We start from the raw sequence: 25,867 nt of genomic DNA on the forward strand, positions 1-25,867 counted from the left end.
TAAGTCTTTTAAAAAAAAAAAAGAGAGAGAGAGACAAGGGACCTGATTAGATGATAAACCTCCAAAGTCACTTCCTGGCTGAAATTTCTAGACTACGAGTTCAATTCCTCTCTTGTCCCCATTATACTCCTATTTTAGCTCACCCCTCTTATTTAACACTAGAAAGGTGTGTTCATGACCTGAGTTCTTGTAATTAGGTATACCCAATTGCAGTGATTTCTTAAGAATAATTCATTTAGGATTTAAGGTTGCTTTTTTAAAGTTAGTTTTTTATAAAATTAAAAGAGCATAATAAATCTAGATCAAGGAATAAAACATGTATCACCTCTGTATTAATGAATCTTAAAAGCTTAAAAAAGATAATCTTCCTTGTTCAACATTTCAGAAAAGTGGTTTACAGACAGTCCCCAACTTAAGACGGTTCAACTTCCAATTTTTCAACTTTATGATAATGTAAAAGTGATATGCTTTCAGTAGAAACAGTACTTTGAGTACTCATGCAACCATTGTGTTTTTCACTTTCAGTTCAGTATTCAGTAAATTACATGAGAAATTCAACACTTTCCTATAAAATAGTCTTTGTGTTAGATGATTAAAAGCCTAGCCAAACTGTAGGCTAATGGAAGTGTTCTTAGCACTTTTAAGGTAGGCTAAACTAAGCTATGATGTTTGTTAGGTTAGGTGTATTAAATGCATTTTGAATTTATGATATTTTCAACTTGCAATGGGTTTATTGGGACGTAATCACATTGTAAGTCAAGGCACGTCTTCAATTGTATTATGTCCTCTGTCCCCTGCCTGCTGACTGATATGCTGCTGTTCTTCCACTAGCCATTTTCCAACTCTCGTTTGCAGTGTCTAGTTCCTCTAATACGTATTTCTCCTTCCATTTGTACCCTGGACATCTGAGTCTGTTTTGTTTCTCTTTGTCTGAGATCCCCTTTCTAGACCCTGCTCTACTTTTCTTACTCAGAGTTGTGTTGATCCTCATTCATTTCTAGAGACACTTTTTATTTTTTCCTCCTCAAGGCAACTGACAATTTTTCTGAGGCCCTGAGTTTGTCATGTAATCTCTCAGTTTTTGTTTCTTGATCAAATAAACTGAAGAAAGGTAGAATCTCTTCAGTAATAAGGTGGCTATGGTCTCTAGCAAATTATTTACTGATTTGTTATTCTTACTGTGTCTGATTTTTCTAACACTGTGCATCCTAAGCTTATCCTGTTTTCTCAGATTTTCTGGTTAACAGTCTATAAGAGATTACACATTTTATTTGATAGGAATTATCCACTCAGTATTTAAATAAAGTAATGAGATTTTTGAGCCCAATCGTTTGCCCACTATTTTGTATGTTATACCTGTATATAGTTTTACAAAAATGAGATAATACTATACATTTCTTTTTATTATACACTTTTTTCAGTTGTTTATTGAGCTAGTGTATACAGATCTGCAGCATTTTCATATGCTTTACAGCATTGTGTTGAGTGGTTGTGCTAGATTTGTTTAGTTCTTTTCTGACTGCATTTAGTACACCTTTTCATTGTCCGAGAAGCAGCAGAGTGTAGAGGTTAAGAACACAGCAGTTTCTGGGGCCAGATGTCTATGTACAAATCCACTTTTTTCCAGCTAACAGGTATGTGACCTTGGGCCAGTCATCAGGGCCTCAGGTTCTTCACCTGTAAAATGTGGATAATAGTGGGCTTATATCATAGGCCTATTGTAATATTAACTGAGTGTGTAAAATAGTTAGAACTGTGCCTGTTGTAGATGGATAATGCAAAGTGGAATTGCTGAATCAAAGGGTAAGCACATGCAAAATTTTGGTCTTTGTTATCATGTGGCACCAGTTTATTTTCCATTCCCTAAGGCACTAAAGGGCCCCTTCTCTAAATTAATTTTCAGTCTTTCCAGTGTTTGCCTGTTGAACAGCTTCATTTGCACTTTTTCATTTGAAACTTGTTTCTAGCCTTTACTTATTTTTCTTTTGGGGTGTTCATCTTTTTACTGTTGATTCTTAGGAGCTTATTTTGAGGCATAAGGAATATTTGCCCTATGCCTATCTCAAATATTTTACTACATTGCCAAGTTTTTATTATATATGATTTATCTTTCCAATTGCTATTCAGAATTTTTTTAAAATTGTGGTTCTTTTACAATTTCTGTCTTTTCTGTCATCCTTTGAAAGACCTTTAAATCCCAAGACTATTATGACAGGTTTTCATATTTTTTAGTGCTTTGATAGTTTTATTTTTTACATTTCAGTTTTATCTTTATTTGGAATTTATTTTGATATTTTGATTATGGTAGCAATTGGAGCACCTTCATTTTACAAACATGCTGTATGTGTGTAACGTGGCACCGCACTGATTGCAACCTGTGAGCCTGGGTGTATTTTAGTGTTTACAGTTATGTTGAATGTAGAGAGTAACCCATACATTCTTAATGATTAAAGTATTATTTATTAATTAGCATTTTATTTAGGAAGCAATAAATATTTAAACAATACAAAAAGGATATATTGGAGAGATTCATTTTTCCCCCAGATGACTAATATTTATTTCAGACCTAGCAACGCTTAAAAGTAACTCCTGCACCGAGTCACCCCATGGCCCCCACACACGTGATATCTTATCTCGGGAGGAATTATGTTTCACAAACCATGTTATAGAACTGGACAAAGTTGTTTAAAGCAGTTAGCTCTTTCTTTTCTCCTAAGCGATTCTATTTTTATTTCAAATGATGAAAATACCAAATAGTCTTTGAAAATACCAAATAGCCTTTGAAACTGGGAATTGTATTTCACCTCAATCTTTTTGGCAGGTGTTTCCCAGAGATCATTTAAAAAGCCGGTCCTTCTATATTTCCCCTTCATTGCATCTCTTTCTCTCTTGCAAGGACACACCTTCATCACCTTCATTTTACAAACATGCCCTGTGTGTATAATGTGGTACCAAACTGATTGTGACCTGTGAGCCTGGATGTATTTCAGTGTTCACAGTTATATTGAATGCAGGAAATAGCCCTGATTTTTTACTGATTAAAGAGTTATTTATAAACTCTTTATAAATAAATTGTTGAGGAAGCAATAGATATCCAAACAATACAAAAAGGATATATGTATTGACAATAAATCTCCCTCCTCATTCTAGTTCCCCTAACTTTATCCTTCTGTCATTTTTAAATATCGGTTTCTTATGTATCCTTCCAAAACATTTGATTAAATGTTACCTCTTCTTTCTTAAATCATGAATAAATTCTTACTATTATGCATACCTTTCTATGCCCTGTTTTTTTTTTCCACTCATATTCTGTATTGAAGGTTTTTTCATGTGAGTACAGACAGTTCTATTTTATTCCTTTTTGATGGTTGTAGAACATTCCATTATATAATTTATTTAATTTGTTCCTGATTTGGTATGCTTTGTTTCATTTTTAAAAACAGTTTGGTAGTGAGCATCCACAATTATATGTCTTTGAGCATGTGCGAGCCTATCTGTAATATAAATTTTTAGAATTTATTTGTAATTTAGAATGTATTTGTAATTCCTGGGTCTAGAGTAAAAAATGTAAAAAAGTACATTTACAATTTTGATAGAAACCACAAAGAGGTTATAGACCTTTCACACTTGAATCAACAGTAGATGTGAGTGCACAGCTGATTTAAATCCTCCAGTTTTATGAGAGCAGGCTTGGCCTGTATCTGTCACTCAGTCATAGGGATGCCATACTGGGGCTTAGATACCTGTATCTCGTGATCTGTGATTCTAGCATTCATGAGCCCATTACCGCCTGATCTGTCTTTCTAATCTTACATTCCAATGTTCCTCTAAACACCTTTAGAGAATGAGTTTATTCGTTAAGTGAAACATTTATTAAATGCAGTTTCTTTGAATTTAAACAAAAATTTACTTAAAATATTCCATGGGAATCCCACATTCTTAGCTTAGCAAATCACTTTCTCCTATAGTTCATCTCAGAACTGTGTATTACCAACAGATTTCTCTTTTTTGATCAGAAAGATGTTCTCTGTGCATTTCCCTAAGTCATTTCTTGTTTCTTTTGAGACATCACATTGTGACCAAATCAAGACATTTCTGTTTTTCGTAGAAGGGAAACTGGAAATTATCTGAACTTCATCCTTTAAAATTTTTTTTTGTAATAGAATCATAATGTTTGCATTCAACAGTAAAAACGGAACTGAACACAGAGTTATGATGCTTCCTACCATGATGCCATTATGTACTGTGGATGTAACTGTGGGCAATTACTTCACTTCTGTGAGCTTCAGTTTTAGCTCCCTGAAAAGGCAGATAGATGATGATGTTTGCCTACCTCAGAGGCTTGCTATGAGGATTAAGATAACAGAAGGCATCCAGCGGAATGAATTCCTGGGATGTGGTAGATTTTTGATAAATATGTGTTAGATCTCATGGTGTTGAGTATAGAAAGGTGAACATATGTTGCTTCTTTTTAAAAATTTATCTAATTTCTTCTAGGTGCTGCTTACAACTGATAACAGACAGACCCCCTGCCATTCAAGAGGAGCTAGATCTTATCCAAGCCGTTGGATGTCTTGAAGAATTTGGGGTAAAGATCCTGCCTTTGCAAGGTGAGTTTTCTACTTACTGTTGCATTGTTACTAACTTATATTGCAGCAATTTACTAGTTTTCTTTTTTAGTTTTTAAAACTAAAGAGTAGCTTTGGTCATGTAATCCATTAGCAATAGATCCTGCCCTTGACCCATTATTTTAAATGAAATTTCAAGTGGAAACCCAAAAGAAAAAATAAAGCCAACATTTTACCATAAATTTATTTTTTAAATTTGACATGTATAACATTTAAAGAAATAACATCGGTAACAGAGCAGTGAGTGTATAGGGTAAAAACAAAAAAAGATATTGGGGATTATGGATGAGAATATATCAGATTTATATCAGTTTTGATTTACAATTTATTTCTGTATTTTTTTTCCATTGCATAGATTAATAACTAGCTATAAATAAAAATAGTTTTTTTTCTTTTTATGCTTGACTCACTATATTACGTCCATCTATTTTTTTAAAAGAGGGAACGATAAGAAATTTTTGTTTAGAATTTAATTACTAGAGATATCTTAATATAACTCACCTTCTTTTATTTGAATATAAAAGTCAACTTGGTATCATCCCAAACAAGCATCCTGCTACAGAATCACTTGTCTCATCTATTTATGCTGTGAGGACTGTTTGCATCTCATGGTGTACTGGACCTTAAACCTGACCTTCCCTGTTGAGGAAGGTAGATTTTCTGTTGCATTAAATCCTGGACCTCTGTGCCCTAAATGAACAGAGTGGCTTGGTGGTATTAGCAGTGTGCTTGGCTGGCTTCCTTGTAATCTGTTATCTCTGTTCTTAAGTCTGGAAATATTTGAGACTGATGGTGGTAGAGGTTTAGATCTCTTACAAGTTCCTTGGTGTCTTTGTCCTGTGTAGTGTTTAGAGCTGGATGGATTTTAGAGATATGAGCCAGTAGAGGCATTCTCATGTTTTCAGTGGGTTTCCAACGTGGCTTGACTAAAAGTTAAAGTTTTGCATCTCAGACAAATTCATTAGGCTGGGCACAGTGGCTCACACCTGTAATCCCAGCACTTTGGGATGCTGATGTAGGAGGTTCACTTTAGTCCAAAAGCTTGAGACCAGCCTGGGCAACATAGTGATACCCTGTCTCTACAAAAATTAAAGAAGTTAGCCGAGTGTAATGGCATGCGTATGTAGTCCCAGCTACTCAGGAGGCTGAGGTGGGAGGACCGCTTGAGCCCAGGAAGTTGAGGCTGCAGTAAGCCATGATCACGCCGTTGCATTCCAGCCTAGACAACAGAACTAGAACCTGTCTCAAAATAACTTATTAGACTCAAAATAGGTAATATTATTATTACTTTGAATATCAGTGTTTGGAAACAATTTGTACGTGATTATAACTATCTTGTGGTATCTTAAGCGATTTTATCTAATGTGATTGCTAAATCACTGGAAAATTTTATTCATTTGTACAATTCATGTGACTTTTGAGCTCAAAACTTCTTAAAATTGTGAAGATTGATCAGGTTTACTTTTTTCAATTCTTAAATGTCTGAAGTCATTAACTACTTCCCCCTCAAATATTTATTTAATTGCAATTTTAGTCAAGGAAGAATCCAGAGCACTATGAAACCTTTGCTCTGTTTGTATCTCTTGTTAGGCCATGCTGTTACAGATTTGACTCTGTGTGTGTGTGTCTGTGTGTCTGTGTTTTACCTCCTTATTTAATTCAAGCAGATTGGTATAATACAAAACATTTTTCTTACAGTCCACCCAAGTGCTACTGGATTTTAAAATATTACATTAAGCCCTGATTTTCTGTGCTGATCAATTAGCAGGATTTTTTGCTGGTAATATGTGTATATCAGCTGCTGGGTTTGAATACCTGCAACCAAAACCGCTGCCCTGCTGTGGCTTCTGAGAATTTTCTGACTGAGGAGTATTTTAAGAAAGACATTTGCTTTCATGTCTTGACAGCTTTCGAGCTTGATATATTGATTTGGAGTTTCCTGTTAGAATGACTGTCAGAAAACCTTCTGGATGTGAAGATGGAATATTGCCTTTGTATACTTTTTGTTGTGTTTATCTCACAGATGCCATTTAGGTTTTAGCTTCTTTTGTATTCATCAGTAATATTGGAGAAAGAAAACAACTAGATATTTAGAAATTTATGGTTTAGGTATTTTTATTGTAGTCAGTGTACCTAGTTCATTTTGTCACTTTGCTTTGTTTTGAAGCCTTCTTTGCCTACACTCCAGGAGTTGCTGTTTCTCATCAAGTAAAGGCTAGCAGTTCTAACTAAATTATAATCAATGAGCTAATTGAAAACAGGAACAGAAGTCGCATGTAAAAATGACTCCCTATGTGTGAGTCTTCTGTGAAATATTTGTGTGTGTGTATATGTATATGCTTTTCTCCTTATTTTGGGTGTTTATGTAAATTTTTCTTAATATTTAAATGAACAGCCTTTGAATATTTCATTTGGTCCACATGTTATTTCTATAATAGGGTAAGTCAGCTTTTCTGACTTACAGCATTATAGTTACACTCAGCCTGGAGCTACTTCTGCCACTTATTACTGGGTAACTGGGGGCAAGTTTTAACCTTTCTTTAAGTTTCCTCATTTACCAAATGGGGGTACTAATAAGAATCTTACAGAGTTGCTTATAAGGAATGTCTGTTCATTTATAGTGCCTAAGATATAGTAAGGACTGTACAATATCAATGATTATTTTTATACTTAAAGGTATTTTTTAAATAATCATAGAATTAGTGTAGTCTTACCTGTCTTCTCATTCTCCCCACATCCTTTTTCTTCATTCCTTTTTCTTTTCTTCCTCAGATTCTTCCCCTCCCTCCTCAGCATCTGTTCATTGCCCTCTTTCCATCCCCCCTTTGCTTTCATTTAATAAACATAAATTTAGGCACTTACCCTACTCTGGGAACTGAAATAATGATGGGGACAAGGCACATTCTATGACTTTACAGGGCTACCACACTGATAAGGAGACAGGATTACCCCAGAGTGTCATGTGTGAGTTTACATTCTGGTGTAGCCACTTTGAGCTGTGTAACCTGTGGCAACAGTATCTTTGAGCTTCACATTTCTCAGATTGGGATAATAATAAAATATTCCTGACACAGTCCTGAAAGTTATATCTGGGGAAACCTTGTATTAGAAGATTCTATTCTTTATAAGTGTTTCTGTGAATATGTCGGTAGGTAATAATATAGCTAATATTTATTGAGTGATTTTTATGTTCCCAATATGCTTTATATGTATTCACTAATTCTCAAAATGCCCTTTGGGCATTGTATTAGCCTGTTTTCACACTGCTATAAAGAAATACCCAAGACTGGGTAATTTATAAAGGTAAGAGGTTTAATTGACTCACAGTTTCACATGACTGGGGAGGCCTTAGGAAACTTGCAGTCATGGCAGAAGGCAAAGGGGAAGCAAGGATCTTCTTCATCTGTTGGCGGGAAAGAGAAGAGTATATTTGAGAACGAGGAAGTGCCACGCTTTTAAACCATCAGTCCTAGTGAGAACTCACCATCATGAGAACAGCATGGGGGAAACTGCCCCCATGATCCAGTCACCTTCCACCAGGTCATTCCCTCAACACCTGGGGATTGCAACTGAAGATGAAATTTGAGTGGGGACACAGAGCCTAACCATATCATTTCACCCCGGCCCCTTCTAGATCTCATGTCCTCACATTTCAAAACCAATCGTGCCTTCCCTGCAGTCCCCCAAAGTCTTAACTCATTTCAGCATTAACTCAAAAGTTCAAGTCCAAAATCTCATCTGTGACAGGACAAGTCCCTTCCACCTAGGAGCCTGTAAAATCAAAAGTTAGTTACTTCCAAGATACAATGGGGGTACAGGCATTGGATAAATGCCTCCATTCCAGATGGGAGAAATTGGCCAAAGCAAAGGGGCCACAGGCCCCTGCAAGTCTGAAACCCAGCAGGGAAGTCATTAAATCTTAAAGCTCCAAAATAATCTCCTTTGACTACATGTCTCACATCCAGGGCACACTGATGCAAAGGGTGGGCTCTCATGGCCTTAGGCAGCATGGTGGCTCACTCCTCTAATCCCAGAACTTTGGGAGGCTGAGGTGGGTGGTTTGCTTGAGCTCAGGAGTTTGAGACCAGCCTTGGCAACATGGCAAAACCCGTCTCTATTTTTTAAAAAATTAAAAAATTAGCCAGGCTTGGTGGTGCATGCCTGTAGTCCCAGCTACTTGGAGTGCTGAGGCAGGAGGATCACTTGTCCTAGGAGGTTGAGTCTGCAGTGAGTTGAGATTGTGCCACCACACCCGAGCCTGGGCAATAGAGCGAGACCCTGTCTCAAATTAAAACCATACCCTATGGGGTGGTGGTATTGTTTCCAATGTTCAGATGATGAAATCAAGGCCCAGGGAGGTTAAGTAACTTGCCTAGGTTGCCTAGGGTCATCCAGCTAGTTAGAGGTGGAGCCAGGATTCAAACCTAGGTAGTCTGGCTCAAGAACCTGCATTTGTAACAGTGGAGAATACTCTACTGAGGAAAAGATGTGAGAGTAAAAGATTCTTCAAGAAGGAAACTCTTACTTACCCTCTTACTGGTCAGCTAAGTGTTTGACTCCTGCGTATTACACCTTCCTGGCCTACACAATTCAGATTTGTATAATACTTCCACAACATCACTAGTAACTTCATATGTTGTGGACCTTTGTTGCCATTCCCAAGTGACTGAAATTGATATTGCACAACTATCTTTTGAGGGGCATTTGGAATATAGGTAGCTGGTTAGAAAATGCTTTTTACATCTGAGACATGCATGCACATGTATGTGTGTGTGTGTGTGTATACGTGTGTTTTATAATAGGTTTTTGAAAAATCATTTGAGATATATTCATGATTTCTGCAGGAAAATTAGATTATCTTTAATTATTAAAAGGTACGTACATGCATTTCTTTTTCATGTTCATTCATTCAATTTGGAAAGGAATTTTAGGAGTTGAACACTTCTTCCTTCTTGGAAAGATAGGGCTTGAATTTATTTAACTGAGAATTCACATTTTGAAATATAATTAAGCAGGCCCTAAATCAGCAGAAAAAGGGAACTGGTATAGTGATTGTCCAGAGGATCAGAAAATACGTAAGTAAATAAAGTAAAAAGTCATTTGAACAGGGTAATTGCAGTCTATTAGACTCCTGCTTTCCAAATTTATTTAATGTACTTCAAATATTAGTAGTGTGCGTCGCTTAGGGCAACAGGAGACAAATAATCAAACTTGAGTGTTCCATTAAATGGAAGTTTAGAGAAAATGATGATCCATTGCTATGTGTGGTTTCAGTTCTCTACCTTGATTTTATTGAGCTGGAAAAAGAGTGGTAAAAGTAAGGAAGTCAGTTTAGTAGAATTACTAAAGCTAGAGCTTCTCCAAGAAGAATACAATAATTCATCAACAAAGCCATAAAAGCAGCTATGAAAACTCCAGATTTTTACATATGTGGAATGCAGATAATATCTGCAACAAATTTTGTTTTGAAAGTCAAATTAGAAATGTGTTAAAAGTACCTATCTCACAATTATCATATGTTACTGAATCTGGAAAAAGCCCCATAAAATAGTAGCGGATATTGAGGAAAACACCCACAGCGTTTTTATTGTGATAAGGTGTGGAAAGGCTTGAAGTATACTGCATCGGTGAGTTTTTACGATTGTGCTGTAGTGAAAAACTCAGAATCTCCATAATATGTGATAACAGGCTTATTCCTTGCTCACAATCATGTCCACTTTGGTTAGCCGCAGCATCACCCCTTGAGACACGGTCTTGTCACAGTAGAAGGGAAAGATCTGTAGTGGAATTCCACGATGACTCTTAACAGCTTTCACTCAGAAGTGGCATATGTCATTTCCACTCACATTAATTGCCTGTAGATGTCACAGGGCCAAGCCTCATGTTACTGAAGCAGGAATTTGGGATATGAATAGTTGCAGTGGATAATTGGGAAGAGTAATACAGTCTACAGAAGCTATACTCAGATGTAGGTATTAGCAATGGTGATTTTGAAGGAAGTAACTGAAGAGTAAGTACATTTACTTTATATTTTATAGTAAAGGCCACGCACAACAGGATTATTGTTGTAGGTGTATAAATATTCATTTTAAGAGAGTCTAGGCCAGGTGCATTGGCTCACACCTATAATCCTAGCAGTTTGGGAGGTCGAGGAGGGCGGATCACAAGGTCAGGAGTTCTAGACTATCCTGGCCAATATGGTCAAACCCCGTTGCTACTAAGAATACAAAAGTTAGCTGGGCGTGGTGGCACGTGCCTGTAGTCCCAGCTACTCGGGAGGCTGAGGCAGAAGAATCGCTTGAACCTGGGAGGTGGAGGTTGCAGTAAGCCGAGATTACGCCACTGCACTCCAGCCTGGGCAACAGAGGAAGATTCTATCTCAAAAAAAAAAAAAAAAAAAGAGTCAAAACATTAGGAAACACACACTGAAGTATTTAGCAATAAAGAGAAATGTTATTTGCAACTTATTCTCAAATGGTTCAGAAAAAAATAAATGTGTATGTATATTTGTGTGTATATATGTGTAACTATTTGTGTATATATGCACTTGTATGTATGTGTATTATAAATATGTGTATGTATTTGTACATGTATAAGTATTTGTGTGTGTATATACATATTCCTGTGTGAATATACAAAGGAAGGAAGCAGGGAGGGTATGCATGCATGATCGCACATGGACATGTGTGAAGGCGCAAATTATTAATCATCTCTTAACCTCAGCAAAGAGTATAGAGGATTTCTTTGTACTTTCCTTGCAACCTTTTTTGAGTTCAACATTAAATTGTAGTAAATCCTTACCTTCCCCAAAAAAGCCCATTCCAGAGGAAAAATACCACCTCTCTTCTTTATCTCCCCCGTCCCTGGCCCCTCTCACCTATGTAGAAGTTTTGAGAGAACACAAGATATATGGAGAACAGCCATGGATTTAGGAAAGGATAAAGGATTCAAGGTGTGAAAACATTTAGCGAGCTGGGTTGAATTTTGGTCCCATCACTTTTTCAGTGACCTTTGCCAAAGTGTTTAACCTTTCTGCACTTCAGTTTCTTCTCTTGAGGATAATAGTACCTGCCTTCTATTAATAAGAGTTTGCTGTGTAGGGTTAATATACATAAAGCACCTCCAACAGTGCCTGAGACATAGCTCGTATTCCTTTCACATCAGTTGCTATTATCGTAGTTGTTGTTATAATTATTGGGGGCCAGCCTCCCTGGCAGTGCTGTGTTTCTTAAAGGTTGCCATCTCTGCTGTAAATAAGTACCATTTGTTCCTAGAATATACATAGTACCCTTTGTCTAGGGTTTTTTAAATGTGATTTTCATTTCTTCATAGTTTGAATTGGTTTGATCAGATGTGTTTTATTTTCCTAATATCCAGTTTATGTGAGAAAATTGGGCTTATGTTTGGAGGAAGGTTAATAAATTGCAACAGTGAGCACTTTGAAGACTCCTGCCTTCCAAACTGGGGTGATGAGTGGAGATAGCAAATGTATATTTAGAGCAAGGAATGGGGCTTAGAGGGTGAGGTTTGAGGGGGCTGGTGTAATACTAAGTATATGAAGTTTTTAGAGACAAATACTGTCTCGTTTAAATTTTTCCCTAAGTCCTGACATGGTACATAAAACAGTGAAACAGTTGTTTCTAGTTTCAGATTAACACTTCATTTCCTGTGCTTCAGAAGTTTGGTTATGAAGAAAAGATCAAGGTTGTACATTATTTACTCAGAAGCAATAATAATTTTGCTGTTTGTTAAACGTGCCTTTTACTTTTACTTAATTCTCCTTCATCTGATGCCTTCCCCAGCTTTCATTTTCTTTGGATGCCTTGCATTAGGAAGGCCATTAACACCCTTTTGTGATGTCCCTGGTCCGAGTCTTTAATATGTCTTTCTTTTGTAGTGCGATTGTGCCCTGATCGGATCAGTCTCATCAAGGAGTGTATTTCCCAGTCCCCCACATGCTATAAACAATCCACCAAGCTTCTGGGCCTTGCTGAGCTGCTGAGGGTTGCAGGTAAGTCTTTTGAGTACTAAACTGCAGAATGAGCTTTCTATATTATTCTTGGCATCATTGCAGGAGAATAGCAGAATATGTGCTTACAGCGTCAGAAGAACAGCTTTTTATTAGACAGGGTCTCGCTCTGTTGCTAAGGCTGGAGTGCAGTGAAATCTTCCTGCCTCAGCCTCTCAACTAGCTAAGAAGAACATCTTTGGGCAAGGATTAGTATTTTCTAGAAAAATTGACATGTTATAAAAATGTGCCAATATTGAGCTTCTGAAACTATCTATTACTTAAACGAAGACAAGCTTATTCAGGGTGCCTCAAAGTGGTGGTGTAATCAGGAGCAGAAGTCAGTGTTACCATTTATAACCAGAAAACTTTCATATAAAACAAACCAAGCTTACCAGTTCACCTTCAGTGTCTAAATTTGGTTTTGTGTTTGAACCTGAACAATTTGTTAGAAAACTTTATGCATTTACTATTTGGTGGGGTTTTCATGTATTTTATCTCATTTAATCATCTCATAAATGATGTTGATTTTGGTATTCTTCTCATTTTGCAAGGGAAGTTGGAGATGAGAGAAGTTAAATATTTTGCCCAGCAGGGTTAAATAGCAGGCTTTGGCTTTTAAGGAAAGTCTTTTTGACTCTACATTTCATATTTCCTTAACTACATCCTTCTGCTCATCAGTCTTTTTAATACTTTTTTTTTTTGTAGTTTTGTCTTATGCTGATCTCTGCAAGAAGAGTTGTTGGTCATTTGGTTGTATAAGCAGTGGTTGGAAATTGTATTCATCTAAGCCACATATATATGTAACATATTTAATGGACTAAATATTTTAAAATTGTATTATGTAGGACTCTTAAGGTCTCTAGTTTTAGTAATCATGTGTGTCATTTATCCTTTTCTAGTCTGTTTGAAGGTATAGCATCAGCATCTTTATATTTGGACTTGCAGCAGACTGTCAATGTGATGGCAGTGTGACTGGGGCCAGTCATCCGTTGTGAGACATCTGGAATGAATGGGGAGAACAGTGCATGGTGGAGTCAGAACACTGGTTCAAGTTCTAACTCTGTGCCACACGTTTGCTAAATTACTTTAGTTCCATTTTCTGCATCTGGAAAATAGGAATGATACCCCCTTTCTTCACCCGTGAAGTTAGGAGAGACCCAAATGAGTTAATGCATGTGAAAGTGCTCTGTAAACTCTGATGCACTCTGATCATCAGGGAAGATTCCATAAGGATCCAGGCCACAGAAGCTAACAAAGCAGCTCAGAGGTGACATCTGCATTTTTATGTTCCTACTAAGATTTGTTTCCTCTTTTGTCTTTGTGATGTGTTAACATAGTAACAGGAATACCTGTGGTCTTGGTAATCTATATGAATTTTTAATGGGAAGAGAGAAAGTAATATTTTTCTGCTAGGTACTGTGGATACAAAGTTCTGTTACACACAGCTGCTGCCCTCTGAGAATTTAGACTCTTAGAAAGCTAGGGAAACAAGTAATTATGCTGCCAACATAGGATGTGATCATAGTGCATGGCTTCTGTAAACAAATATTAGAAGACTCGAAGAAAGGCCATGCTAATTTTTGCCTGGGGAATTAAGAAAGGTATCATAGGTGGCCTTTACTTTATAGAGTGTTTTGGTTATCTGTTACTGCTTTACGAACCACCCAAAACCTGGTGGCTTAAAAAACAACCATTTATTTTTCTCTGTCCAGAAAAAGAGAAAAGAGATTTTCCCAATCTCTTCTGGAGATTGGGCTCAGCTAAGCAGGTCATCATCTTTTATGAAATTTCATCAGATCGTGGCTAGGGTTGCACTCTGTCAAAGGCTGCATTACTCACATGTCTGGGTACTTGGGCTGGGAAGACTTAAATAGCTGGGGGCTGATATAGGGCTTTACAGGTGTCTCTTCTCTCTGTGATTTCTCCTTGTAATTTTTCCATTTGATGGTCTCAGAGTACCCAGACTTCCTTCTTGTTGGCTGAAGTCTCCTGGAGTCAGTGCTCCAGGAGAAACCAGCAAAATCTTCAAGGCATTTTCTTTTTTTTCTTGAGACAGAGTTTCGCTCTTGTTGCCCAGGCTGGAGTGCAATGGCGCCATCTTGGCTCACTGCAACCTGTGCCTCCCAGATTCAAGCGAGTCTCCTGCCTTAGCCTCCCGAGTAGCTGGGATTACAGGCATGCGCCACCACACCCAGCTAATTTTGTATTTTTAGTAGAAACGGGGTTTCCCCATGCTGGTCAGGCTGGTCTGGAACTCCTAACTTCAGGTGATCCACCTGCCTCGGCGTCCCAAAGTGCTGGGATTACAGGCGTGACCACTGTGCCCGGCTGCTTCAAGGCATTTTCAAATCTAGCTTTGATATTTGGGCAGCTTCATTTCCAGTGTATTTTATTCTTCGACACAGTTAGACCTTGCCAGCTTCAAGGGGAATATTTACAGACCTCACCCGAAGGCTCTAATGGGGCCGAAGGTTCTGCTTCTAAGAGGGCTCATTCACATGGCTCTTGGCAGGGGGCCTCAGTCCTTTATGGCTATTGGTAAGAGGCCTCAGTTTCCTGCTACATGGAACTCTCCATTGGGCTGCCTGAGTGTGTTCTCTCACCACGGCAGCTGGTTTCTCCTAGAGTGATCTGATTCACAAGAAAGCAAAGAGGAAGCTGTAATGCCTTTTATGATATTGTCTTGGAAGTCACACACTATCACTTCCACTTTATGTGTAGAAGTAAATCACTAAGATCAGCCCTTTGGTTATATTTTTCATTTAATCCACCTGCTCAGATTGGAATTGTCTTGAATTAAAAACAGTTAAATAACTTTGAACTTTAAGATAACTGTTTGGCACATCTTTATAAAAAGTTTCCATTAACAACAATAATAATACTCATTTTATGCTTTAATACTTATCTCAGTTTCTTCTTTGTCCTTTATAGGCAGAAATAGGAATCTCATTTTGAAAATGAGTAGACAGGAATAGAGAAAAGTTGAATAATTACTGAGGATTTTATAGTTAAGAGGTTTTAAGTTAAACCCTTTACTCGTATTCTGTTTCCACCTTTTTTGACACTATATAATAATAATCAGTGGACTTTATTGTCCTTCATTTCATTCACAAGACCTTTGCATCTGGCTATTTTCACAGACATTCAGCAGATTTTACCACATCTCAAATCAAAAATTAATTGATCTGATAACATAAGAGAAAGGAATGCATCCAAATGAGGTTATGAAAGAGACTGAGTAGTTTAGATACCTGGTCTGTTAGTCATGACTCAGCCAGAGGAGCAGAAACTGTAGCAGAGGTACATGTTAAAGACTTCATTACCAGGAATGGGCTTTTACTACTATGGGGATTGGCTAAGCAAGTCTGAAATCCATAGGCAGTCAGTCAGGAAGAGAAGATCAGGAGCAGGAGGGAACTCTGTGGATATGGCCTGAAGCTGTCATTCACAGATGGGAATCTCTCCCCAACCACCAGCTCTTTCTTTATTTTCTGACTGTTTTTTAGGTTTTTGTTTACAGAGACGGGGTCTCACTATGTTGCCCATGCTGGTTTTGAACTCCTGGTCTCAAGCAATTCACCTGTCACAGCCTCCCAAAGTGTTGGGATTGCAGGTGTGAACCACTGCGCCTGGCCCCATCTCTTTCTTTCTTTCTGGAAAACCTCAACCTCTTTAAAGCCTTCCCTGAAGTTCAGTCAGACCCACCAGGATTATCTAGGATAAACTTCTTTACGTAAAGACTGAACAGAGTACCATATTTAATTATATCTGCAAAATAACCTTCACAATACCACCCAGATTAGAGCTTGTAGCCTAGCTAGGTTGACATAAAAAAATTATAATCTGGACCTTTCATTTTTAATTTAATGTATTCTGAAGAAATGCAAACATTTCAATATGTTATGTAGGAAATAGGTTTTATATTGTGTTATAGGTGCATTTATTATAGAGAAACATTACATATTCCATTTCCAATATATGTTACTGTTACTAAATCATGAGTGTGTTATTCTAATAATAGGCTTATGAATCTCAGTGCAACATCATCCCTTTTTAAGAATTTATTTATTTAGAGACAGGCTCTTGCTCTGTTGCCCAGGCTGAAGTGCAGTGGGATGATCATATCTCACTGTAATCTTGAACTCCTGGGCTCAGGGGATCCTCCTGCCTCAGCCTCCTGACTAGCTGGGACTATAGGCATGTACCACCATGCCCAGCTAATTAGAAACATTTTTCTTTTCTTTTCTTTCTTTTCTTTTTTTTTTTGGTAGAGATGAGGTCTCGCTCTGTTTTCCAGGTTGGTATTGAACTCCTTCCCTCAAACGATCCTCCTACCTCAGCCTCCCAAAGTGCTAAGATTACAGGCATGAGCCACCGTGCCTGGCCCTAGAATCTTCTCAGAATAGATTGGGCCAATACTTGCCTTGGATTTTATTTAAACTTATGAAGCATATAAATAAGATCTATAGGGACATATTTTAAAAGTTTTATTCAACCCTTTCTGTAACATGTTTGCTTTTTCCTCCAACCCATATTATAGCTTAGAAAATCAAGGGCCCTATACATATTTTCTATTTTTTCCTGGAATTTTTTTTTTTTTTTTTTTGAGATGGAGTTTCACTCCTGTTTCTCGGGCTAGAGTACAATGGCACGATCTCAGCTTACTGCAACCTCCGCCTCCTGGGTTCAAGTGATTCTCCTGCCTCAGCCTCCCAAGTAGCTGGGATTACAGGCATGTGCCACCACATCTGGCTAATTTTTTGTATTTTTAGTAGAGATGGGGTTTCTCCATGTTGGTCAGGCTGGTCTTGAACTCCTGACCTCAGGTGATCCGCCTGCCTCAGCCTCCCAAAGCGCTGGGATTACAGGCGTGAGCCACTGCACCCAGCCATTTCCTGGAAATATTAAAAATAATTTTAAGGCTCTTTAAAATATGAAATATATTAGATTTTTGTCCTTTTTAGCCTACATATCCAAATTACATTGTATTTGTTTTGTAGCTGAATTGTCTCATAATTGAAAATAACATTCCGAATTTAATCTATGCCATTTTTTTGTTTTTGTATTTTTGAGCCAGAGTCTCACTGTGTCACCCAGGCTGGAGTGCGGTGGTGCGATCTTGGCTGACTGCCACCTCTACCTCCCGGGTTCAAATAATTCTCATGCCTCAGCCTCCCGAGTAGCTGGGATTACAGGCATCCGCCACCATGCCTAGCTAATTTTTGTATTTTTAGTAGAGATGGGATTTCACCATGTTGGCCAGGCTGGTGTTGAATTCCTCACCTCAAGTGATCCACCCACCTCGGCCTCCCAAAATGCTAGGATTACAGGTGTGAGCCACCGTGCCTGGCCTCTGTGCCTGTTTAATTGAGAATTTACAGTCGTACTGCACAGCAATGGTACATGAAATTTTGGTCAACAACGATCTCATATGCAATGGTGGTTCCATAAAATTAAAATAGAGCTGAAAATTCCTATCGTCTAGTGACATCTGCCATTATAACACATTATTCACCTTTTTGTGGTGATGGAGATGTAAACCTCCTATACAGCCAGTTGTATAAGTTTGCCTCATATAGTTATGTTGGTACATAATTCTTGGTAAAGATACTAAATGACTATGTTACTGGCTTAAGTATTTACTATACTATGTTATTTTCAAAGATGCGCCTCCTGTTTATAAAAGAAAAAAATTAACTTTAAAATAGCCTCAGGCAGGTCCTTCAGGAGGGATTCCAGAAGGCATTGATATCATAGGAGATGATAGCTCCACGTGTTATGGCCCCGAAGGCCTTCCAGTGGGACAATAGGTGGAGGTGGAAGAAGGTGATATTGATGTCCTGACCCAGTGTTTGGGCTAGACTAATATGTGTGTTTGCGTCTTAGTATTTAACAAGAAAAGTTTTACAAAGTTAAAAAAAAAAAAAAAAAAAAGGCTGGTCATGGCAGCTCAGACTTCTAATCCCAACACTTTGGAAGGTTGAGGCAAGTGAATCACTTGAGGCCAGGAGTTCCACACCATCCGGAGAAACATAGTGAAATCCTGTCTCTACAAAAAATAAAAATAAAAATTTCCTGGGTGTGGTGATGCATGCTTGTAGGCCTAACTACTTAGGGTGCTGAGACAGGAGGCTGCCTTGAACCAAGGAGTTCACGAGGTTACAATGAGTTATGTAAATATTGATCATGCCATTACACTCCAGCCTAGGCGACACAGTGAGATTCTGTTTTTTTTTTTTTTTTTTTTTTTTAAGTTATGGTAACCTATAGTTAACTTATTACTGAAGAAAGAAATTTTTTTTTTTACTAAATTTCATGTAGCCTCAGTGTAGAGTGTTTGTAATGTCTGCAGTAGTGTACAGTCATATCCTCGGCCTTCACATTCACTCACCACCCAACAAACTGACTCACCCAGAGCAACTTCCAGTCCTGTAAACTCCATCCATGGTAAATGTCCTATACAGAGTTACCATTTTTTATCTTTTGTACAATATTTTTACTGTACCTTTTCTATGTTTAGATACACATAATTTCTATGTTTAGATACACATAATTCTTACCATTGCATTCCAGTTGCCCATAGTATTCAGTACAGAAATATACTGTACAGGTTTGTAGCCTAGGAGCTATACCATATCTCTGTGATATTTGCTCAAGACAGAAATGCCTAATGACACGTCATAGAATGTATTCCTCTTGTTAAGCAACTCATGACTGTTTTTTTGAGCCTTTCTATTATGTGCATAACTTGATGCTGGGTATTGAGCATCCAAGTGTGAACCAACCCCTGTCCGCCAAAAGCTTACATTTTAATAGATAATAAAGATTATTAAAAAGATAATCACAATTTTTTTTGTCCGGATAGCCTGCCATTCAAATAAATTGTTTTAAAGAGAATGAAAAGTAAAGGAATATGTTGAAAGGGCAACGAAAACCTATATTTTATGTAAAGAAATAAAATATTTTATGTCAAATTTTTAAAAAAATATTTCCTAAAACTTTTGGGAAAATAATTTTAGATCTTTTAACATGAGCTGAATTTTTCTTGTATATTTTTAGACTCTAGAAACTTACTCTGATAAATAAAAGATTAGTACTGTCAGTGAAACTATAAACTTATTTTGTGTTTAAGGTTTTCCCCCTTTATATTTGTCATTTAAGAACACTCAAAGGGGAAAATACGTTTAAAAGACCTGGCAAAAATGTTTAAAGTCCCTGTTGGGACAAAAACTTTTTCTTCATCTACTTTGTTTCAAATGGTTGGTCAGGTGCCTGTGAATTAATTGACAATAGACAGGAGAAAAACAAGATTTTTTTTTAGAGATGCATGCAGAAGTCACTTAGTGATTAATAACTCTTGAATAGCAAGAAGTAAGGTTTATATACCAACTTAACAAAAAGGGGGATGGGGTGGGAGGGGCTAGGGCTTCAGTGGGAAAGTATAGAAGGTTCTGTTGGGCTTTTTGATGCGAACTGACAGTCTCTGTTCCAACTGAGTTCTCAGGAAACTCCTGTGGAGGAGGTTTAATTGCAGTTTTATTTTAGGAAGACAGTGCTTTATTCAGATAAGATAAATTCAGTTAGGATTTCTTTCTGCATCTTCTGTAGCTCAAATGTTTTCACTTTGAAATAACCCGCATGCCAGAACTGTGATCCCTTGAGCCCCAAATTATTTTCATTCTGTTAGCCTTTAGAAGGAAAAAAAGTCAAAAATTTAATGTAGATAGTGTGTTGGCTAGCATAATAATGTTGTGGCTTTTGCAGATCACAGGCTGTTTGGCTCCTCACGTAATAAAAATGAACACAAGCCAGGTGTGTTGGTTCACGCCTCTAATCCCAACATTTTGGGAGGCTGAGGCAGGAGGATTGCTTCAGTCCAGGAATTCGAGACTGGCCTGGGTCACATAGCAAGACCCTGTTTGTACAAAAAATAAAAGAGTTAGCCAGGTTTAGTGGTATGTCCCTGTAGGCCCAGTGACTCTGGAGGCTGAGGTGGGAGGATTGCTTGAACCTGGGAGGTCGAGGTTGCAGTGAGCAGTGATAGTGCCACTGCACTCCAGCTTGGGCAACGGAGAGAAACCACATCTCTAAATAAATAAATACATGCACACGGGCACACGTGCACATGCACACATGCATGAGCACACGCGCACACACACACACATACACACACACACGGCCAAGCAGCTTTCCCAGTCAAGGCTTTTATTTTAGGGCTTGGGCTCAAGCACCTGGGAGACAGCAGAGGCACAAGGACTCTCTGTAGACTCCCTGAAAAAAACGGTAGGGATTTTTTGTTGTTGTTTTTGATTTTGTTTTTAGGCAAAGAGCAGGAATTGATATCTGTGGTAAAGTGTGCCGGCTGGGCTGGGCAGCGCAGGTGAGTGGTAGGGTATGCAAGTGAGTGGTAGGGTGTGCAAGTGAGTGGTAGGGTATGCAGGTCGGTATTATTTGGTTGCCATAGTTACCTTTAATAATGGGTCACTTGGTGGTCTGGCTGGTAGCAACAGGCCACAGATCCATTTCCAGCCTTTGTTCCCCAGGAGAGACACTCCACAACCTTGGTTTGATATTTAGATTTTCTTAAGTCCATTTCCCAGAATTCTTTAAGTAAAAGGCATGGTCAAACATCATGAGAGCACAGAAGAATGGCCATTCTCTTGGTATGACTAAAGCCCCAGGGTTAGTGGTTATATTGCCAGCAAGATAGTGGTGTGGGTTTTGGGATCAGTTGGACAAGAGAAGACAAAAGAAAAAATGCTTGAAGGGGGAGCCATATCCCATTCCTGTGTATCTCATAGTGATCCTGTTTACACAGGGTAAAGTTAATAATGTAAGACTTGCTTTAAAGATATTGTAAATTGTATTTTTCATCCTCATTTTTATTTATATACATCTGTGTGATTGAGATCCATGGGTGCTGTTAATGAAAAAATTATCCCTGATGCATGTTTAAATGAGAGGCTGAGGCATGCGGATCACTTGAGCCCAGGAGTTTAAGACCAGCCTGGGCAACGTAGGTTTTGACCTGTCTCTTCAAAGGAATAAACAAAAAATTGTAAGAGACTCTGCACTATAGGTACAGGGACTACTGCAATGGAATTTTGCGGTAAGAGAGAGAAATTGGGCTTGTTAAAAGTAAACTTATGCACATTAAAATTTTAAGGGTTTATTTTCAGCAGACAGCAATTCATGAATCAGGCAGCACCAAACTCACAGTAGTTCAGGGCTCTTCTGAGTGAGTGTGATGGGAAAATTGTATAAGGTGTTTGTGGACAAAGAAAATACTTGATTAGTTAATGTGGGTAGTCCCTAGTTGTAGTTGGTTGTTTCTGATTTTACTGTTTCCATTGAGTTGAGTTTTACTTATGTTGGAACCTCAGTTGGGGCAGATGGAAAATTACAAAGAAGAATCACTGTGGTAAGGAGGCATTCTGGTTAAACCACCTAACAGGGTACAAATTCTTGCCTGAGGGCTGGCTAGGGTGCCAGATAACATCTGGGGTTTGGTGGCGGGGATAAGGGATTTGATCAGATACCAGGGATGACCAGATATCCAGAGTGGAGGATTCTGGCTACAACTGATAGCAGAAGTTGTGCTAAAATTGGGCTTTCAAGGATATGTCCAAGGACAGGGCCCAGTAAGGCTCAGAGGAGCCCAACGAGAATTTGTTAAGGAACAATCTTTGCCGGTGCTCTGGACAGCATTTGCATTCCAATTTCTAAATAGTAGTTGAATTTTTATGATGAGAAGTTTATTGCTGCATCATCTTCATCCGTTCACTTAATCTGCTGGTCATTATTTTTCAAGCCCTTTTTATAACCTGGTTTCTTTTGGAAACATAAATTTTCTTCTCTTTCCCTTACCCTGGTAATACCAAGACTTTTTTGTAGGGCTCCAAACTACCCTGATTTTGGACTTCCTGGTTTGGGTATTTTAATTGGGAACTAATATTAATCATTGATCTCTTAGGAGACTGACAGCTAATTCCATGCTTCATAAGTGGATTGAAAGGTCAAAGCAACATTTTCCTCTCATCATTTAAAATCCATGTAATCTCTCTGTTTTATTTTTTAAGTAATTTGAAAGACAGTGTTAACAAGCTCTTCTATCAATTGACATTGCTTGTCATAATCATTAAGTCCTTTGCTTGGACTTACAGGTGAGAACCCAGAAGAAAGGCGGGGACAGGTTCTAATCCTTTTAGTGGAGCAGGCCCTTCGCTTCCATGACTACAAAGCAGCCAGTATGCATTGTCAGGAGCTGATGGCCACAGGTGAGTAGACAGTTTATTTAACACTTTGCTTATGTCCTCTTTATGTGATGAATAATGGAAAAGGCCTGTTCTGAAATCAATTGACCTGATTGGTAAGCCAGCCACATTGAGGCTTGAGATACATTTTATGAGCACTGGTAAGTATATAGGCTGTGTACTTATATGTTAATGTAAACATTTTAACAGATTCAGACATTAAATTTTATTTGAGATTTTGGTTGCTTTCTAGTCCCTATTCAAAACATGCTCATAATTTAAAAATAATTTTATGTAAAATGTTTCAATGCCATTTCCTGTATTTGTTATCTAAGAGAAAATTTAAATTTTTATATTAGTTTGTGTCTATATAGTCAATATTTCCATTCTTTAATGTTTTTTAAAGATAGTGTATTACTTCGTTCTCACACTGCTATAAAGAAATACCTGAGACTGGGTAATTTATAAAGGAAAGAGGTTTAATCAGCTCACAGTTCTGCAAGCTGTACAGGAAGTATGGCAGCATCTGCCTCCGGGAAGGCTTCAGGGAGCTTTCACTCATGGCAGAAGGCAGAGTGGGAGCAGGAGGCTTAACTGGCTGGATTAGAAGGAAGAGAGAGATGGGGGAGGGACTACACACTTTTAAACAACCAGATCTCAACTCACTATCACAACGACAGCACCAAGGGGATATGATGTTAAACCATGAGAAATTGCACCCATGATCTAATCACCTCCCCCAAGGCCCCACCTCCAGCACTGGGGATTACATTTCAACATGAGGTTTGGATGGGGACACAGATCCAAACCGTATCAGATAGCATAGTGCTTTTCAAACTGATGTTGAGAAATTGGGAAGTGGTTTGCAACTCCAAAATTCTTCGTATTGAAATTCAAATTCAAGTCTCTGCAGGATAGTCAGATTTTATCGTAGAATAATTTCTCACGTAAAGAACACATTCTTCAGTGTGATAGGGAGTTTTGTTGTTGTTGTTGTTGTTGTTGTTTTCTTATCATGGGCTCTGTACTAAATTGTCAGCTTTCCGTGGCTATGCTTGAATATGTGAAGAATATGTGAAGGTCCAAACACATCTTTCTACCCACTATCAAAGCATTAATAGGGAGTGGTTAAAATGCAGGGCTTCACTTCATGGTGACTCATGGAGCTCTGCACTAATGATTTGTGCCACTTTAGCATGTGTACTGTTAAAGAAAACATTATTCTGACACTTGTTAATAACAACAAGGACTATTGTGATGTGTATGAAGACCACTGCAATAGGGGAGAGAGATTGGACTCAACTCTGAATACAACAAGGATAGCTGGACATTTGTAGCCAACAGGCTAACTGAAGGGTCAGTGAGTGGAAAATTAAGAGGAGATATCAAGGGTGGGGGATCCTTGCTAAAATGATTTAATAGGACCTTGCTGAAGGCTGGCCAGGATGATCAGATATCACCACTGAGGGATAAGTAATTTGATCAGTCCTTGAGAATTTGAGGATTCTGGCTAAACTGACTTAGTAGGATTTTTGCTAAAACTGGAGTATGCAGCCTAGCAAGGCTGGGGGCCAAGGTTAAGGCCTAGCTGAGAAGAGGGCTCAGGGTTGTCTGATTTAACTTTGGTCACAGAGAGGATCTTTGGCTTTACATCTATGAAAACATTTAAAACTCTTCAAAAATGATTCAATATTTTACAACTTCAGCATTAGCAAATTGTTTTCATAAATGAGCTGTGTTCCATAATATTAACCGAGTGATTTTGCAACATTAAATTTAGAATAACTATGGCTGTCTTTGTGAAAATGTACTGATCTAAATTGTTCATATGGAGAGCTTTATAATGATTTTATTCTGGTAAGGGTAATATCTGAATTAATTTTTACTTCACATATTTAGAAAAAAATTATTCTGTACTACAAGTTTTGTACTTAGACAAATAGGCCTAAGGCTGGAATTCCTTCAAATAAGAATAAAAATGTATTTTAAGAATTCAGAGTATAATGTATAGGAAAAAGATCCCTGCTGGGAGTTGGGGGGTGATTCGGTCACTGTCCTTAGATGTCTGTCTTATCTATAAAGTGAGTGATTCTGTATAGAGATCTATCATAATGTCTCTTTTTCTAGCACTTTGCAGTTTACATGTGCTTTTAAATACAAATGTTACTTAATTCCTTCAACAACCCAAGAGGAAGGTGTTATTATTGTCCCTGTAGGAAAAGAATTGTGAGACTTTTGGCTCTTTCTTAAAGCTCTCACAGGAGTGCTAAGTAGCAGGGTTGCACCAGGCCCTCAGATCTTCCGAATTCAGATGGCTGCCTTTTCACAGAACACCAAATCTCAGTAGATTATTTGCATTTATTGTCAGTTAATCTAAAATTTAACAGAGTTTGTCAGAAACACTTGTTTAGAGTAGCATTGAACTTTCTGGATAATAAACCACCCTAATCTTTCCTAGCTTAGATTCTTACCTGTTTCTGCTTATAAAATAATGTGTCACTAATGACTATGATTTTGCTTTGGTACCACAAGACCTGAGCAGGAAGCCATTGCATTTGTCATCTTAGATTGAATATTCTTCTTTTGGGAATCATTTTTTTCCTTGCCAATTTTGCAGGTTATCCTAAAAGTTGGGATGTTTGTAGCCAGTTAGGACAATCAGAAGGTTACCAGGACTTGGCCACTCGTCAAGAGCTCATGGCTTTTGCTTTGACACATTGCCCTCCTAGCAGCATTGAACTTCTTTTGGCAGCTAGCAGCTCTCTGCAGACAGAAGTAAGTCCTTCGATAAAGGAAATCCTAACCTGTATGACGTCCATGTTGTTGGGTGTGTGTATCTGAGGTATGTGGTCACTTAAAAAAGTAGTATGAGAATTTTAATTTATGGAAGAAAACTAGATTGTCACTTATGGAAAAGGGACATGAAAATATTAGGATATAACATAATGTTGCTGGCTTTATAACAGCAAGGAAGA

At 38.0% G+C, this 25,867-nt stretch overlaps 1 protein-coding gene across 3 annotated transcripts in view; it reads left to right on the forward strand.

The window, feature by feature from the left end:
* Positions 1 to 25,867, forward strand: part of NBAS (NBAS subunit of NRZ tethering complex) — a 394,628-nt gene that overhangs the window by 183,802 nt on the left and 184,959 nt on the right. For all 3 annotated transcript variants that reach the window (XM_004028860.5, XM_063696052.1, XM_063696053.1), the window contains exons 31-34: positions 4,498 to 4,610; positions 12,526 to 12,639; positions 22,803 to 22,916; positions 25,510 to 25,667. In XM_004028860.5, the coding sequence (XP_004028909.2) occupies positions 4,498 to 4,610; positions 12,526 to 12,639; positions 22,803 to 22,916; positions 25,510 to 25,667 (499 nt within the window). The remainder of the gene's footprint in view (positions 1 to 4,497; positions 4,611 to 12,525; positions 12,640 to 22,802; positions 22,917 to 25,509; positions 25,668 to 25,867) is intronic.

The sequence above is a fragment of the Gorilla gorilla genome, chromosome 12 (genome assembly GCF_029281585.2).
Source record: "Gorilla gorilla gorilla isolate KB3781 chromosome 12, NHGRI_mGorGor1-v2.1_pri, whole genome shotgun sequence".
Classification (NCBI taxonomy): domain Eukaryota; kingdom Metazoa; phylum Chordata; class Mammalia; order Primates; family Hominidae; genus Gorilla; species Gorilla gorilla.